At 35.1% G+C, this 18,151-nt stretch overlaps 2 protein-coding genes and 1 pseudogene across 2 annotated transcripts; all 3 read left to right on the forward strand.

Moving 5' to 3' along the window:
• The first annotated feature begins 2,991 nt into the window (after window positions 1–2,991).
• LOC120211674 lies at window positions 2,992–4,574 on the forward strand (annotated as a pseudogene).
• Window positions 4,575–5,983: 1,409 nt separating this feature from the next.
• LOC120211675 (UDP-glycosyltransferase 73C5-like) lies at window positions 5,984–6,843 on the forward strand. Its single transcript, XM_039210170.1, has 2 exons — window positions 5,984–6,266; window positions 6,482–6,843. Exons 1-2 carry the CDS (start codon window positions 5,984–5,986, stop codon window positions 6,841–6,843), a joined length of 645 nt encoding a protein of 214 aa, XP_039066101.1.
• An 84-nt stretch (window positions 6,844–6,927) lies between these two features.
• LOC120211676 (UDP-glycosyltransferase 73C4-like) lies at window positions 6,928–7,440 on the forward strand. Its single transcript, XM_039210171.1, has one exon. It carries the CDS (start codon window positions 6,928–6,930, stop codon window positions 7,438–7,440), a length of 513 nt encoding a protein of 170 aa, XP_039066102.1.
• Window positions 7,441–18,151: the final 10,711 nt, after the last annotated feature.

Consider the following 18,151-nt stretch of genomic DNA (forward strand, 5'->3'; position numbering starts at 1 on the left):
TAGAGAGAAAACGGAACAGAAAAAAAAATCAAAACAGGAGAATGGAAGAGCTTTCGAACAAAAAGAGAAACCCTGAAACAAAAGCATTACCTCGTCGGAGAAAAACCTAGTTTATACCGGGATCGGGTTTTCCTTCAGAAAATCGAAAATAATATATGAGAACCACTTTGTTTCTGGTTATTTTAATGGGTTCCAGATAGTAGGGCTCGAAAAAGGTTTCGTTTAGGGGTTACGTTAGGGGGCCATGTAGTGAGTTTTGTTCGGCTCCTCGACGAAGCCAGGTAACGGTGGCCGTGGGTCTCCATCGTGCTTAGGGTTTTGCTTTTATGCCTAATTAAGGCTTAATATTAAAGTGCTGCCGTTTTGGGATTAATATGGGCTACGGTTCTGTCCATGGAGAAAAAGGACTTTAATTTTGCCATAAAAGCAAATCAATTTACAAGCTGTGCATGTGTCTGGAATCCATGGGATTTGCGCATTTTTTTAGGATAGGGAAAATTCTAATTTAAGTCCTCAATTTGTTTGTATATTTTATTTGTAGCCACCTGTTTATATTAATGAAGACTTTCTCTTGTGGTCTTAAAAAAAAATCCATTTTTCATGTTTGCTGATGATTTTTATGCTTTATATTTATGACTGTTAGTTTTTTATGCTTTTCATTTTCGTCCTTTCATGCATGTGGTTATTAGAAATTTGACCCCTGTAATTATATTTCTTTATAGGTTTGTTTCTTAGTATCAAACCGCATACATTTTGGTCCTAAAAGTTTGTTTATGCATATTTGTATTTGAGCCCATAGTTCCTAAATATTTTGTTTTGATCATCAATTAATTTCTAATATAATAAGTCATGGATTATTCTCATTTATTTTAGCCTTTTAAATTGGATTGGTTTATATGTAAATTGTTAAATTAGTTTCCTAGTCTTTATATGTTATGTTATTTATGTTTAGATCCTTATCCTTGCCATGTTTGTTATTTTACCTTTAAAGTTTCAATTTCTTTTCATTTATTTAATCATAAGATTGTATATTTGATTCGTTTGATATTTCATGAATTCATTATATTATTTATATTTATATGATATTTGTGTAACATGTTTATATATATATATATATATAATATATATATATATATATTCGTACTAAAACATACTATGTTATATTCTTTATATTTCCGAGTTACATGTGTATAATATTTTTTAAATTCACATATTACATTTTTAAATTATTATTTTATTTACATGATATACTAAGGTAATGAATGAAGTAATTATAATTAATTTTTTTTATATATCGGTTTACCATTAAGTATTATATATTATTATATTTATGTGATTTATATATATACAAGTTTAGATTTTGATTGGAATTAATTTGCATGGTACCCACATAAACCTTTTTTGATTCGATCAAAATACTTTGGCTAAAGGATTATCAATTTATTTTGAGATTAAGGGAAGTGATTGTTTTAAAGAATAAGAGGTCACTTTCAATATTCTTAAAATAAAAAGGTATCCTACCAAGTGAAACTAAAAAAATTGATTGTATTTTAAAATTTGGGGATTGAGAAAAAGATCATGTTCTTTTAATTAAGTTCACCGAGAAAAGACTGTTAGATCAAATCTAAGGTTGTCTCGATGTATTTAAATAATTGAACATCATTATTCTCATTAAACGTGGGTAAAATAAATAATTGATGGTACTTGTTTGATGTATGCTTTTAACTTGTTTTATTTTTTTATGTATTTTTCAATGAGATTTCAAAATAAATAACACTCGAATTAATATTGAAAATAGTAATATCTTTTCATTTCTGTTGGAGTAATAAATGTATGCTTAAAGGCATAAAAGGTCATTTATTCTCGATTGGAAATAATTAGATATTATGGTTTTCTCTCGAGTCAATATTGAATTTTAAGACGAAACAATGATATCTCTTCATTTCGATTGGAGTAATAAATGACTGCTTTAAGGCATGAGAGGTCATGTATTCTTGATTGGAAATAATTAGATATTACTGTTTTCTCTCGAATCAATATTGAATTTTAAGATGAAATAGTGATATCTCTTCATTTTGATTGGAGTAGTAAATGAATGTTTTAAGGCATAAGAGGTATTCTCGATTGGAAATAATTAGATATTATCGTTTTTTTTTCTTGAATCAATATTGAATTTTAAGACGAAATAGTGATATCTCTTCATTTCGATTGAAGTAATAAATGACTGCTTTAAGGCATGAGAGGTCATTTATTCTCAATTGTAAATAATTAGATATTATCATAAATAGCCATGTACCTTAAATAGTGAAGAATAATTTTGTCACACTATAATATCATAAATTCATAATCTCACAATTTAATCAATTATAACTTACAAGTAAGATAAATACCAAGTAGGTCAATATCAGATTGGTTTCATAACAAGTCAGGTCAATTAAGTCAATTACATGTTAGATTTACAACTAATCACGTTCATAACAGGTCAGGTTGATAACAATTTGGGTAATATCAATTATTTACTAGGTTAATTTCGAGTTCGGGTTCATATCAAGTCTGATGTAGATCGGATTCGATTATCACATTATCAAGTTCAATTAGAGTTCAGGTTGTTCTCATGTCGAGTTCAAATCCAAAATAACCAGGTCCAAATTGAATTCAGTCGACACTAATTCAGAATCAAATCGATTTTAGATTGTCATCACCCCAAGTATTAAACACTTTTTGACTCGAGTAGATTTTAGTCTGATTTGTGAGTCGATGATGGTCATATATAATGCCTTTCACATGTTTTGTTTGTTGTTTGATGTTTATGGCCTATGGAGTTTATCCCTTTTTAATTAGAACACTCAGATTCATTGGTTAGACACGTGCTAAAATGGAGTTTACTTGGAACAGAAAAAAAAGGGTTCAAATATCAAGTCCAGAAGCCCACAGAATTATAGTTTTTCATCACAACCTCATCTTTTTGCCGATTAAACCAATATGCTTATGTATGCTCTTGCATCAGCCATTCCAATAATACCAATCTGAATTGAACTTCAAATTTCGCTATATATAACAGATCTCTGCACCCTTTCATTACAAATTCAGTTTCGTCTTCCTTTTACTCTTCATTTCAATGGGTTACATATCCGAGAAGCCTCACTTTGTGTTGTTCCCTTTCGTGGCACAAGGCCACTTGCTACCCATGGTAGATATTGGTACACTGATGGCACAGCGTGACGTTATTGTTACTATAGTTACAACGCCTCATAATGCAGACAGAGTCCAGAAATCAATCTCTAAAGCTATCGAATTGGTGCATCCTATCCGTTTAGTGCAGCTCCGGTTTCCCGGAAATGAAGTCGGATTGCCGGATGGGGTCGAGAATGTAGACATGGTGCATTCGGTGGAGGACTTCCGCAAATTCTTTGTTGCAGCAAACAAGATGGAAGATGAAGTGGAGAAATTGTTCGAGAAGCTAACACCACGCCCCAATTGAATTATTTCAGACTTGTGCCTCTATTATACCCACAAAATTGCTACCAGGTTTAAGGTTCCAAGGATATCGTTCAATGGATTTTGTTGCTTCTGTACTCTTTGTTTGCACAATATACATTCCTCCAAGATACATGAGACTGTAGGCTCTGATTCCGAATACTTCACAGTGCCAGGCTTGACTGAAAAGGTTGAATTTACCAAAGTCCAGTTACCGCTTGATAGGGTTGATGAATCCTGGAAGGAAATAGTTCGATCTTTTGTAGAAGCTAGCAAAGCAACATATGGGGTTGTCATAAACACTTTCGAGGAGTTGGAGCCGGCTTTCGTCGAGGAGTATAGGAAGGTAACGAAAGCTTGGTGTATAGGTCCAGTTTCTCTTAGCCACAAAGACGAGTCGGATAAGGCTGAAAGAGGTAACAAGGCTTCGATCAATGAGCAGCAGTGTTTAAAGTGGCTTGATTCTAAAGGAACGAAATCTGTTATCTATGCTTGCCTTGGAAGCATCAGCACTGTAAAGTGTCCAGAGCTGATAGAATTGGGTTTAGGCTTATAGGCATCGAAGAAGCCCTTCATGTGGGTGCTAAGAGGAAATAACACGACATCGAACGATGTCGAGAAGTGGATGGCAGAAGATGGATTCGAGGAAAGAACGAAAGGAAGAGGACTTGTAGTTAACGGATGGTCTCCCCAAGTACTCATTCTGTCACACCGGGCAATAAGAGGCTTCCTAACGCATTGTGGATGGAATTCGACAATCGAAGGCATTTCAGCAGGCGTCCCCTTGATAACATTGCCTCTATTGGCAGACCAGTTTAGTAACGAGAAACTTGCAGTACAAATACTGAAAATCGAAGTGAGCCTTGGAATCGACAAACCTACAAACATTGGTGATGAGAAATCAGGTTTCTTGTTGAATGAAGGAACATGTTAAAAATGCAATAGAGAAATTGATGGATGAAGGAGATGAAGGAATAGAAGAGAAAGAGCTAAAGAGTTTGGAGACAAGGCAAATAAAGCAGTTGAAGTGGGTGGTTCTTCTTTGCCTTAATATTACATCATTAATCCAAGATATCATTCATCATCTCATGATTTGAAGTGAGAATTGGAGATGGTTCTATCAATATGAATTTTACAATGTAAACCAATTGTTCTATGAATATGGTTTGCCCCCACTTCCCACTTGTGTTTTGAAAACATGTTTCTATCATTACTTCTTTTTTCGAATATATATGGATACATGAATATATATTTAGGGATGGATCGAAGGAAGACTGGTATTTTCTAAAAAATGTCAAATTCTCATGTAATTTAAGTATTTTCTTTGTATTTTTATTGATAATATGTTTTTATTCCCTTAAAATTTTATGTTAAGAGATAAATTTATAAAATTTTAAAAGAAGATAAATTTATAAAATTTAGAGAAAATATGAAAGGTAAACATTTTGATACTAATTTTGTCACAAAAGATGATCAATGACGGTGGTGATTGACTGTAGGTGAGGATCGAAAAGTATAGATCGTGTAGTGTTAAAAAGTAATTGTTTAAAAGTTCAATGGTAAAATCGATACACCCTAAAGTTTAATGTCTACAACGATATCATTTTAGGTATCAAAACAATCGCACCAAAATAATGTTATTTTGATGTGAGATGTCGCATCATCAAATTAGCCATTGTTTCGTTAAAACTTGATAATATAGTGATATAATTAAATACAAAATTAAATTTTAATATTATAATACATAAAATTAAAAAATTTATAATATAACAAGTTAATAAACAAATTCAATAATCTCCTTTATTTTATTATCGTTATAATTTCAGATCATCATTCATTCTGGTAGATATTTGCAAAAACTCCGTTCCAAACTTCTCCAAGTTCAATATCTCCAAGTCTTCTCGATCCCTTCCCTTTCTTGATCTCCAAGTTGCAATCTCTCATAAAAAAAAGTTTCCTATCTTTTGCAATAAATTCCGTGTCAAACTTCTTGTCCCTTTTGGTTTGCTTCTCACTTTAGTAGGCCACCGCCATATATATATACATATGGTTCAAACATCCTAGACATGGACCCCATTAATTACTAAAATATATTATATTTAATTTATTATTATATTAATTCATATCAGATATTTTAAAATTTATTATGAAACGATTTTCTATTAAAATTTTGTTTTAATTTTTCAGTTTCCAGGTCATACAGTTAGCCTAATATTTTAACAAGATCAAATATATGATTTCATGTTAGGAGTAAATTTATAAAATTTTAAACACGAAAAAATAATATTAATATAAAATATAAAATATAAAAATACGAAAATTTAATAATTCCAAGGGTGACTGCTTACGCCCATCCATTCGGTCCAGTCATGAGTTGTCATGATAAACCAATATGCTCACAATTCTTGCATCAGCTATATATAATACATTTTTCATCCGTGTGCTTACAATTCACTTTCTTTCCCAGTTCCGGTCGGCTCAATGCCATTTTGTGTTGTTCCCTTTCATGGCTCAAGGCCACTTGCTCCCCATGCTAGATATCGGTCGTCTATTAGCACAGCGTGGCATGATTGTTACTATGGTTACAACACCCATGAACGCAGGCAGAATCCAGAAATCGATCGCTCGGGCTATCGAATTGGGGCAGCCTATCCGATTAGTGCAGGTCTCGTTTCCTGGTAAAGAAGTCGGATTTGCAGACGGAGTTGAGAACATAGACATGGTGCATTCATCGGAGCCCGGAGGACTTCCGCAAATTCATCATTGCAGCAAACAAGATGGAAGAATCAGTGGAGAAGTTGTTTGAGAAGCTAACACCACGCCCCAGTTGCATTATTTCAGACGTGTACCTCTATTATACCAACAAAATTGCTAGCAGATTTAAGGTTCCAAGGATATGGTTCAATGGATCTTGTTGCTTCTGTAACCTTTGTTCCTACAACATACATTCCTTCAAGATACTCGAGACCGTAGCCTCTGATTTTCGAATACTTCACGGTGCCAGGCTTGACCGAAAAGGTCGAATTCACCAAAGCCCAGTTACCGCTTCAGAGGGATGAATCCTGGACGGAAATAGGTGAATCGATGTTAGAAGCTAACCAAGCATCATATGGGGTTGTCATAAATACTTTCGAGGAGCTGGAGTCAGCTTTCGTCGAGCAGTATCGGAAGTTAACGAAAGCTTGGTGTATAGGTCCAGTTTCTCTTAGCCACAAGGAAGAGTCGGATAAGGCTGAAAGAGGTAACAAGGCTTCGATCAATGAGCAGCAGTGTTTGAAGTGGCTTGACTCTCAAGAAACCAACTCTGTTATCTATGCGTGTCATGGAAGCATCAGCACTGTAAAGTGTCCAGAGCTGATAGAGTAGGGTTTGGGCTTAGAGGCATCGAACAAGCCCTTCATTTGGGTCCTAAGAGGAAACAACACAACATCGAACGAAGTCAAGAAGTGGATGGATGAGGATGGATTCGAGGAAATAATAAAAGGAAGAGGGCTTGTAGTTAAGGGATGGGCTCCCCAAGTACTGATTCTGTCACACAGGTCAATAGGAGGCTTCCTAACACATTGTGGATGGAATTCGACAATCGAAGGCATTTCAGCAGGCGTCCCATTGATAACATTGCCGTTGTTGGTGGACCAATTTAGTAACGAGAAACTTGCAGTACAAATACTGAAAATCCGAGTGAGCCTTAGAATCGACAAACCTACGAACATTGGTGATGAGAAATCTGGGTTCTTGCTGAAGAAGGAACATGTTAAAAACGAAAAGAAAAGAGCTCAAGAGTTTGGAGACGAGGCAAAGAAAGCAGTTGAAGTGGGTGGTTCTTCTTACCTCAATATTACATCACTAATCCAAGATATCATCCAACAATCTCATGATTTGAAGTGCGAATTGGAGGTGGTTCTATCACTATGTTCGATGACTATGACTATGGTTTACCCCCACTTCCCACTTGTGCTTTGAAAACATGCTTCTATCATTATGTTCTTTTTTCGAATATATATGGGTACAGGGATATACATTCAAGGATGGATCGAAAGAAGATTGACAGGACAATCGTTTCTATGAAAATTATAAAATCTCACATAATTTAAGTATTTTTTTATACTTTTTATTGATAATATGTTCTTATTCCCTTGAAATTTTTATAAATTTATCTTCCTTTAAATCTTATAGTTTCATCTCTTAACATAAAATCATGTATCTATCTCTGTATGAATCAATCAATATCTTTATTACATAATTGAAGGTGACATAATTGATTTGTCCGACTTGGAATGGAATCCTGGATAACGTAAGTAAATACATGAATATTTTATTAATATAAGTGATAAAATTTAGAGAGCTTATATTAATGTTGAACTTTATCAATTTATTCTTTTAGACAACATGCGAAAGGTAAACATCTTAATACCAATTCTGTCACAAAAGATGATTGATGTGGATGATGATTGGTTGTCGATAAGAGTCGAAAAGTATAACGTCAAAAGTAAATCATTTAAAAGTTTAGTGAAAAAATCAATACATATTTAAATTCAGTGTCTAAAACGATATCTTTTAAACATCAAAATATTCACACCAAAATAATATCGTTTTAGTGTAGGATTTCAAGTCAACAACAATTAATCGTATCATCGAGACTTAGTGGTAGAATGACATAATTACAAGTAAAACTAAAATTTAATACTATAATTGATAAAAATTAACAATTGTCGCAACCGTCCTTCAGGTGTGCCTGTAATTCGGCTTCGACTTAAATAAATGTATTAGAGACGCCATCGATCACTAGGTTGACCAGATACCTTAATTGACCATTTTTATATGATATGCGTTTTACCAGAAATGTATTAGACTCGGGAGTCGATTACAGTCAAAGAAGGATTAGTACCCTTGGTACCAATTTAATTTTCCGCTTGTCTTAATTGCGAAAATTAAAAGTTAAACTGAAATTTAAAGATTCGATCCGAATTACTTGCCTTTGATCGATTAAAATTGACCTAAAAATATAAATCAAATAAGTATTAAATATTAAAACAAAATTAAATTAAGAAATATAAAATAAAAAACTCTAAATTAAAAGGATTTAATAAGGACATAATTGATATTATTTGAAAGGTGCAAGAAAAATAAAAAGTTAGGAGGGGTTAATTTGCAAAATAAAAGAAATTTAAACAGGGATTAAATTGAATAAATTCAAAATTCAAGGGCAAATCTACAACAAATTTTCAAAATGAATTACGCATCAAAACATCAGGGGCTGCAGAAATAAATTAAAATTTTGATAATTACCCTTTGTCCCCTGCTATAAATACCCACTGATTCCCAAAAAAAAAACATATCTCATTTCCCACAAAAAAATATTTTCCCAAACCCTCTCAAATACTCTTCCCTCTCTCCTTAACCGGCCCAATGGCCGGCCAACAACTGGTGATTGACCGCCGCCTAGCCACCACTTAGACCGCCGCCACCGGTGATTGGAAAAATCTCAACTAGCATAAAATATTCTCTCTGACATCTTAAACCCCAAATCGAGGCCCGATTTTTTAAAAAAGCTCCTATAGGCGGAGATCTAAAACCAAAGATTCGTTTTTACCTTTAATTCGATGTCTTTTCGAATTCTTGACGGTTTTTCTTTTTCCCAATAAGATCTCGATGCGCTCCTGGTGTTCTTCGTTGAAATAAAGTCTTTAGACTTTACCTTTTCTTCCGATTTCGAATGTTTTGCCCTTGGTTTTTCGGATATTTGTGGTGCACTGTTTTTTCTTCTTCGATGGTTTTGTGGTTTTTGCTTTATTGTTGTGTTTTGTTTCTTCCGTGTACGGTTCTCTCTGTTGTTGTTATTCGATGGCTTGGTGGGGTTTATATAGCCCCCCCCGACAGTGGTTTTTTTCCAAGCATCTCAGGTATTTTCGAGTATTGCGGGGTTGTTTCTCGGTTGTTCATGTTTGACATGAGATCTCGGATGGTCCAGTCTGAGTTGCTCCGATCTTTGGGGTTGTTTTTCGGTTGTTCGTGGTTTGTGTTTGACCGGAGATCTCAGATGGTTTAGTCCGAGTTGCTTCAATCTTTATGTTCCAAACGCCGAAATCTCGATCAACTGGTAATCTCATCGGCGTGTGATTCCCACGCACTACCATCGGTGGCTCTCTAGCTTCTAGAACATTCTTGGATTTGATCTCAGTCGTTGGATTGGTTACAGATCCAACGGTCCAAGATCGACTGTGGTGTGATAATATTTTAGGGTTAAACAAACCTAGCTCTCTTACGATTCTGGCCGTTGATCTCCATCTCGATCTAACGACCCTCATTTGTGAGACGTTGGACTTGATGATGAAACCCTAGTGGCTTGGGCTTGTTTCTTGGGCCTCTGATTTTCCACCAGGTCTACTGGGCCAGGCTAGCCTGTTAGGTTATGTTTTTGGACCTATTTTTGGACCCCTTTTATTGGACCAGACTTGTACCCTAAAAACCCAAAATAATAATAATAATATAATATATAAAAATAATAATAATAATAATAATAATAATAATAATAATAAGCTTAATATATATATATTTTAAAAGAAAAAACTATATAATATATTATATTTTCAAAATCATATAATATATTTTCAAAACATTATGTTTTCAAAAAATAAGTTTTTAAAAATTACATATTATACGTTTTCAAAAATACATTTTCAAAAATTATATATTATACGTTTTCAAAAATATATTTTTAAAACCTATATTATATATTTTCAAAAACTATATGTTATATAATATAATAAAGACCTCAAACAAAAATAGGTGTCTACAATAATATATTTCAAACAATAAACAAAATTTAATAATATCTAAATCTTTAATTTTATTATCGCTATAGTTTCAGACATAATTCATTCAAGTAGATACTTGCAACAACTTCCGTGTCAAACTTCTCTTTCCTTTTTTTGTTTGTTTGTTTCTTACTTTAGTGAGCCATGGGGATGTGATATATCATATATTATATGCGGTTCACTTGGACCCAAGTCATTTTATAATAATTTTATAAAATAAATGATTCTTTTGGAATAATTTAATAAGATTTTATTTTAAAATCATTTATAAAATTTAGTGATTGTTTTGTATTCTTAGAGCTTTAGTGATTAAAAATTATTTTAATATAATTTAATAATATTTTTGATCTGCATAAAATTATAAAAGATGAAAAAGACAAATGTGGATTGGGCACCTGGAATGGTAAGCATTATGGTACTAATATATGGTTTTATGCTTGATTGTCAATTTATCATCATAATCGATATTGTTGATGACACCAACGTTTAGTCAATCAATGCGAATATAATATTCACCGTGTATGATTTTATTTCTTTCAAACATAATACAAGATTTTGATACTCTAATACAGGCTCAATATTTGCTTTACATGCATAGTTGTTAACAGGTAATGCTCATCTACTAGTACCATCAAGTTTATCTAACCAATATTACCATATCTACTGATGACATATTTTGATTTTTCGCAATCTATCTCTTCAACAGTGAAATTATTGAAAAGCTTGTTTATCTTTTGCAACAACTTCCGTGTCAAACTTCTTCCCCCCTTTTTGTTTTTTTTTTAGAAAATAACCTGAGTGACCAAAAATCTCATATAATATACGATTTTAACTAACTTTTTCCTGATTTGTCAAAATGACCAACAAAATCGCAATGCGATCGCTAATTCGCAACGCGATCTCCATTATCGCAAATCAGTTTCCAGATTCGCAACGCGATTATGACTATCGCAATGCGATTTTCTAATTTCGCGTTGCGATTTTCCCAATTCGCAATACGAATAAGTAAATCGCAATGCGAATTTGGAAAATCGCAATGCGATACTGACTATCGCAATGCAATTTTCCTAATTCGCATTGCGATTTACATAGCGTCATTCGTATTAACGCGTATTTTTTTTTCAAATTCCAAACACGAATTTTTTCTTAATAAATCGGAAACTGAACCGTCCACAGTAATCGCAACTCATAACCTCAAACCTAAAATCACAACACTCAGTCCCATCTCCATCTCTCACTTTCTACGGCGAAATCCATCCCCATCTCCGAAGATTTCCGTCCCCATCGCCGGCGAAATCCCTCACAACCATTCACAGTCAAAAATCCCTCACAATCATTCAGAAATGGAAAATCAACCTCCGATGGTTAGTTTTGTTTTATTTTTATTTTGAAATTTTTGCATTATTTTAGGTTTTTCATATTGAGATTGATGATAAGTTTACTGGTAATTTCAATAATAGATTAACCATTTCACTTAGATTTCTTATTAAATTCATTCGATTGCTGCCAATACTGCTAAACTGTTTAGCCTGTGAAGTTAGTATTTGTCTTTGTTTTTGTCTTTTGGTTGAAGTAATGTAGAAGAAGAATAGTTTCGAGAATGAAAATCGCAACGCGAAATAAAAATCGCAATGCGAAACCAAAATCGCATTGCGATTTTCATTTCGCGTTGCGATAGTCATTTCGTGTTGCGATTCTCTCGTTGCGATAGTCATTTCCGCGTTGCGATTCTCATTATCTCGTTGCGATTTTCATTTCAACCAAAAGACAAAACAGTGTTGCAAATTTTAGTTTCAAGAATAAACTACTATTTATGTTTATTGTTTTTGGTATATCTTGACAGTGTAGTTTTTGGTATATCTAACTTGGTATGTTTATTGTTTTTGTAGAATTTTTTTTCGGCTTCATTGACATTAAGGAATAAAGTTAGCCTAGCCACTACAATTGCTTCGAAGCTTTCACCTACACAAAGAAAATTGTTTGAGGAAACCTGCTTCGGGCCATGGCTGAGAGTACAGCATCTGGGTGGAGATGCTAATTTGACCCATTTGTGGCTTCAGACCATGACTAGCGATCTACCCGACAGTATACAACGTGGTGAGGAAGAGATATGGTTTCATTTTGCACTGGCATATACTTGTTTTGGGCAGAAGGAGTTCTGCTTAATCACTGGTCTACGATTCAGACACGATGATGTAGGCCGGTACACTCGTCATATCACCCGCCCATCATGGTTATCCAGGGTTTTTCCTGATGAGTCAATAGAGAAGCCGAACTTACACGTCGACGACATGAAGAAATTGTTTAATAAGAAAGATGGTTTTACTCGGATGAATGACGTCGATGTTGTCCGAGTATGCCTTCTACTACTTTTGTATGCCGGCTTTTTAGGCAGAGAGGCCAGACAACCTATTCCTCAGGAGCTAATATTATTGGTAGAGGACATAAATGCATGGAATCTGTTTCCGTGGGGTTCGTATATATGGAAAGCTACCTGGACTAAGTTGTTGTCTGCCTTTGATGACCGCAAAAGTTTACGGGGCGATGTGTCGAAATACACTTTGTCAGGCTTTGTTTGGGCCTTTAAGGTAAGAATTTCTATATAATGTTTTCAAAATTATAATTAATTATTTAACAATTACTAATGTTTGTTATTATATTGTTTGTAGATTTGGATATTCGAGGCCTTTCCCGCCATGAAGACATATGCAATAAAAACTTCAAATGATATTCCTAGGGCTATTTCCTGGAAGAGGAAACGTCTGTTGGATTGGGAAGACTTAATACCATATGCGACAATAAATAATGTAAGTTAACACAAATACTATCATATATAAACAAGTTATTAATAGTAGACGTTTAACTTTGTTTGAGTTTTTATATTTTTAGGAGGCCAACATTCCATTAATGAGACTGACACCCACGGAGGCTAAGCTTGCCACTGATTGGTGGCAAGCTAGTCAGCGTTTTCTTGATGGCACGAATGATGAGCAGCCTCCACTTCCTCCACTTCGAGAGCCATCACCTCACCCAGAGCCATCACCTGATCGACCCGACTATACACCTCTACAACGAGAGCCATCACCTATCCCGTCACATCATCGAGCCTCTTCTCCACCATCACCTCATGATAGGCGACCGGCAAAGATGCCACGACTTCTATCTCCCTGTTCTCCACCTCCACGAGATGAGTCAAGGGAGTTACGTGATGAGGTCAATGCCTTGCGTGAGGAGATCGGTACTCTACGCGATAACGATGGTGCATGGCGTGTGGAGGTGTCTACTTTACGTGGTGAGGTTGCCGCTCTACGTGAGATGGTAGTATCGTTGCAGAATGAGGTTCATACTCTACGCAACGAGGTAAGTTTAAGATTTTCCATATTTAACTTGATGATAAATTTACTCGTAATTTCACTTAAATTAACCATTTCACTTAGATTGCTTAGTAAATTTATTCGGTTGCTGCCAATGCTGCTAAACTATTTATTAACACTGTGAAGTTAGTATTTTTCTTTTTGTTTTGTCTTTTGGTTGAAGTAAATTTATTCGGTTGCTGCCAATTCTGCTAAACTGTGTATTCTTTAACACTGTGAAGTTAGTATTTGTCTTTGTTTTGTCTTTTGGTTGAAAGTTTGAAATATATTTGTCTTTGTTTTCACTGTTTAAATATCATGTATGTTTATTTATTGATATTTGTATTTAATTATTTAGTGGACTGATAAGGTGGATGCTTTACGTCGGGTTTTTCTTGCACGACAGAGTTCACGCATCAGACGGCGTGCACGTGCTATTAAGTCTCCGTATACCCCAATAGTGCGAAGACACCGCAAGAAGAAGCCCGACTCGCCTGTCATCCCTCAAGAGTCCACTCCTATTGTTGAAGAGGCCCCTATCATTCCTCGAGAGTCCCCTCCCACCGTTCTAGAGGCCACTGTCATCGTTGAAGAGGTCCCTCCCACCATTCAAGAGCCCGATTCACATGGCGTCATATGTAGGATTCTTGAGAAACCCTCTGACGTGCCGGACATGATGGATTCAAGTTGGCTCTCGTATGAGTTACCGGCCAGTACCATACCGGTATCTGAAGTGGAGAGGAAACAACTACCGGACACAATTCTGGATAACACCCTTTGGGCTAAGACCGCAGTTGATTTTTATCTACATGAGCGGATCCAGGGGTATTTCACTGACATATGCAAGCTCAACGATGATATCTATTTGTTGCTTGATCGGTCTTGGTGGGGCGTATTATTAGGGGTCGAAGACAATGGCTATTTCGATGGAGGGGTAAGTCTTATATTTTTCTTATATTTTAATTTGATTATTTTTTTTTAAATTTATGTAGTTACTAATATATGTCTTTTTTTGTAAAACAGCATATCGATGCGTGGGTGTCACGTTTTCTAATAATTAGGAAAGTTAAGGAAAATAAAAGAAATACACGATATACAATTATGTCGACGTCTTTTAACGCCGTTCACTTGAAGAATCAACGAGATGAATCATTTGCGTTGGGCAATGGACAAGCTAAACTTTATCCTTCATGGTGGGAGGTCGATAAGGTTAGTGTTTATTTTAGATTGAGTTTAAAGGTATTCATAAATAAGTGCGCAAATGAATGAATTATTACTTATGATTGCAGGTGTTTATCCCTGTTTTGGAACGTAACCATTGGCTTCTCGTCGAGCTTCAGATCCCATCCCTTAAGGCAATAGTATATGATAGCATGATAAATTACACATCATTGGCTGATTTAAGAGATATTATTAAGGGATGGAGCTCTTATTTGGCTAAATTCTTGGATGCGATAAATTATTGGACTCGTTCTGGAAACAAGAAGCCAAAGAAGCTCAATATTACAGTTAGTAGAGACGAGACCGCACCACAACAAACGAAAGGACCCAGAGGGGATTGTGGTCCTCTCGTATGCTTGGCGTTGGACCGTTTGATCACAGGAAGTATAAAGCATCTACCTACCATCGATATAGATAGAGCTGCAGTAGGCTTGTGGTTTCGGCATTATATGGCTAGATCGATATATACGAGACGCTGCCTACCTGCATCCGCGTTATAAAAATGTCCATAAACAATTGGTATGTTTATAGGCTTGTGGTTTGAAAATGTTTGGTTAAGTACCTAGAATTCAATAATTTGCTGTTTGTAGGTTTTAAATGTGTAGAAAGTGTTGTTTGAGCAAATGTTTGGTTTATGCAGGTTAATCTCAGAAGTGAGCTGCGTGAAAATGATGTATGGCTGCAAAAGTTGATTCAATAGTAGAAGTGTTATTTTCTCTAAGAATTATTGCTTATTTTTTAATTGTTTAATTGATTTGTAAAAGGTGATTTGTAAAACTTGATTTGTTTAATTGATGTTAACATAATTCTTATTTGTGCTTGTTTAATTGATTGAAATGTAATGGTTGATTTTGTTGATTTCAATCTGCATTATGTTGAAGGCAAAAAGTACTATTGCAATGCGAAATGAAAATCGCAACGAGAGAATCGCAACGCGAAATGAAAATCGCAACGAGAGAATCGCAACGCGAAATTAAATTCGCGTTGCGATTTTCATTTCGCATTGCGAAATTAAATTCGCGTTGCGATTTTCATTTCGCATTGCGATTCTCTCGTTGCGATTTTCATTTCGCATTGCGATAGTAATTTCCGTGTTGCGATAGACATTAAGATGATTGCCTATTAAGTGATAACAACTGAACAGATCATAGCAATTTTCAAACTCAAGTTACTAATACATGCCTAACTGAAAATGTTAAAAGTTCACACATAAAATCTACATAATACAACGTTTGCATTTAAAAATCACCTAAGTTAACAGTCCCAAAAGGTGAAGCCAGTTGTGATTGGGATTTTAAAGATGATTGCGATTTTGATTGCCTTTTTCTTGACACCATATGAGCTTTGGATTTTGATGATGATCCATATTTTGGTAGAGGAAAAGATGATTGTGATGGCACTGGTGATCCACATGTCAACCTTGTATGACCACTTTCCTTGCACCGACTACATGTCGATCTCTTCTTCTCTTCACCCTTAGACGGTATACGATCGTGACTTTTTGGTCGGCCAGGTAGCCTTCTGTCCATGGCTGGTGGCAAAACTGTTTGTAAGTCATCTGGTATGTTCCACTCAGAAGGATGTGGAATAGGGTAGACAATCTCGGCATAAGTCTGTCGATATACTTCTGTAGTGTAGCAATCCATAGCGTATGTGCTTGAATCATCTTGGTTTAGATGAAGAGCAACTTTTATAACATGGCCACACGGATAACCAGATGTTTGCCATTTCATACAACTACACGTCATTGCATTTAGATCGACAAGCCCATTTAAGTTATTATCCAATACTTCAAACAAAGTGTTTGAACATGGTTCAAATCTCCATGACGTTGACTTCACAACACGTTTCGTTATCTTTTTTTCAGTCCATGGTGTAACACGATGTTCCAATGTTCCTGTAAATTTAAATAAATAATACTTAGTAAAATATATGATAAGTTACGAATTCAAAGAAATAATACCTGCATGGTTTCTTTTCTTGTAGTACCACTGTTGAATAGAGGCTCGAAAAAACTCCATTAACATAGTAATGGGTAATTTCCGGGAATGACGACTTAGAGCGTTGATTGATTCTGCACTATTAGACGTCATGAAACCATATCTTGCTCCAAGTTGATGTACTCTTGACCATCTTTCAAACCCGACATCTTCTAGTGTTTGAGCACACTGAGGCAAAACACGTCTTAAACAGTTTATATGCTTATTGAAATCCACTTCCCGATAAGCTTTTACAGCCTTCCAGTATGCCCATTTGTGCTTTTTTATACCAACAGACCTTGATTTTAGATTTCTATACAAATGAACACCACAAAGTCCATGAAAAGCATCTGGGAAACATTTTCTAACGGCGTTGTCAATTGAGTTTGCCCTATCGGATATGATTATCAGATTGCTAATAGGACCTATGGAATCCCTAAGATGCCCCATAAACCATGTCCATGAATTAGAGGTTTCAGATTTGCCAACCCCGTAAGCTATTGGCAATATCCCATTGTTAGCATCCATGGCTACTGCTAATAAGTTTACTCCAAGGTATCGACCTTTCAAATGTGCTCCGTCAACTATAATAATTGGGTGCATGCAAGTAATAAACGAACGAATCTACAAAATAATATACACAAGAAATATAATCATTTAAATGTGAAATGCATGTAACTAACAGAAATGAGTCAACAGAATTATATTGATTTACTAACCGCAGCACCAATGGCGATAAACAACAACTCAAAGCATCCATCTCTATCTGTTTTGATATGAGTTACTGACCCAGGATTTTTCACCTTTAAATTGTGAAAATAAGCCGGCAGTTGGGCAAACGATGCTTCTGGCGACCCCCTCAACAATTCCAAGGCATAACATTTGGCTCTTCAAGCTTGAGAATATGATATACTAATCTTGAACCGAGCATTCATGTCAGTCATAATTTCATGTCCCCGATATACCCTGCCATTCAAAAACATTAACTCAGCCAGAAAACCACCCAACACCTTTTTGTTTGCCTGTCTATGGTGAGGAAAAACTTGGGTTCTTGAACATGTATGTTTATCAATAAAAGTCCTAACTTGAAACATTTCGCAATCTTTTATCCTCTTTGCAATCATACGCCACGTACAGTTTTTGTCAATCATACACCTTGTTTCGAAACGATCTTTGCTTGATTTGTTAACTTTTAGTTGATAGCCATCTTCCACACATTTCGTATACAAAGCTATCTTCAAGTCTTCCTTTTTATCAAAACAATCATCTTTCTTGATACGAATAACTTTTGTGTAACAATCAA

This window comes from Hibiscus syriacus, unplaced genomic scaffold, assembly GCF_006381635.1.
Source record: "Hibiscus syriacus cultivar Baekdansim isolate YM2019G1 unplaced genomic scaffold, ASM638163v2 tig00109980_pilon, whole genome shotgun sequence".
In the NCBI taxonomy this organism is placed as follows: Eukaryota; Viridiplantae; Streptophyta; class Magnoliopsida; order Malvales; family Malvaceae; genus Hibiscus; species Hibiscus syriacus.

Coding starts and splice junctions, on each gene's coding strand:
- LOC120211675 (XM_039210170.1), top strand. CDS start 5,984: ATGGCTCAAGGCCACTTGCTCCCCATGCTAGATATCGGTCGTCTATTA. Junction 6,267..6,481: donor CAAACAAGATGGAAGAATCA/GTGGAGAAGTTG, acceptor TCACGGTGCCAG/GCTTGACCGAAAAGGTCGAA.
- LOC120211676 (XM_039210171.1), top strand. CDS start 6,928: ATGGATGAGGATGGATTCGAGGAAATAATAAAAGGAAGAGGGCTTGTA.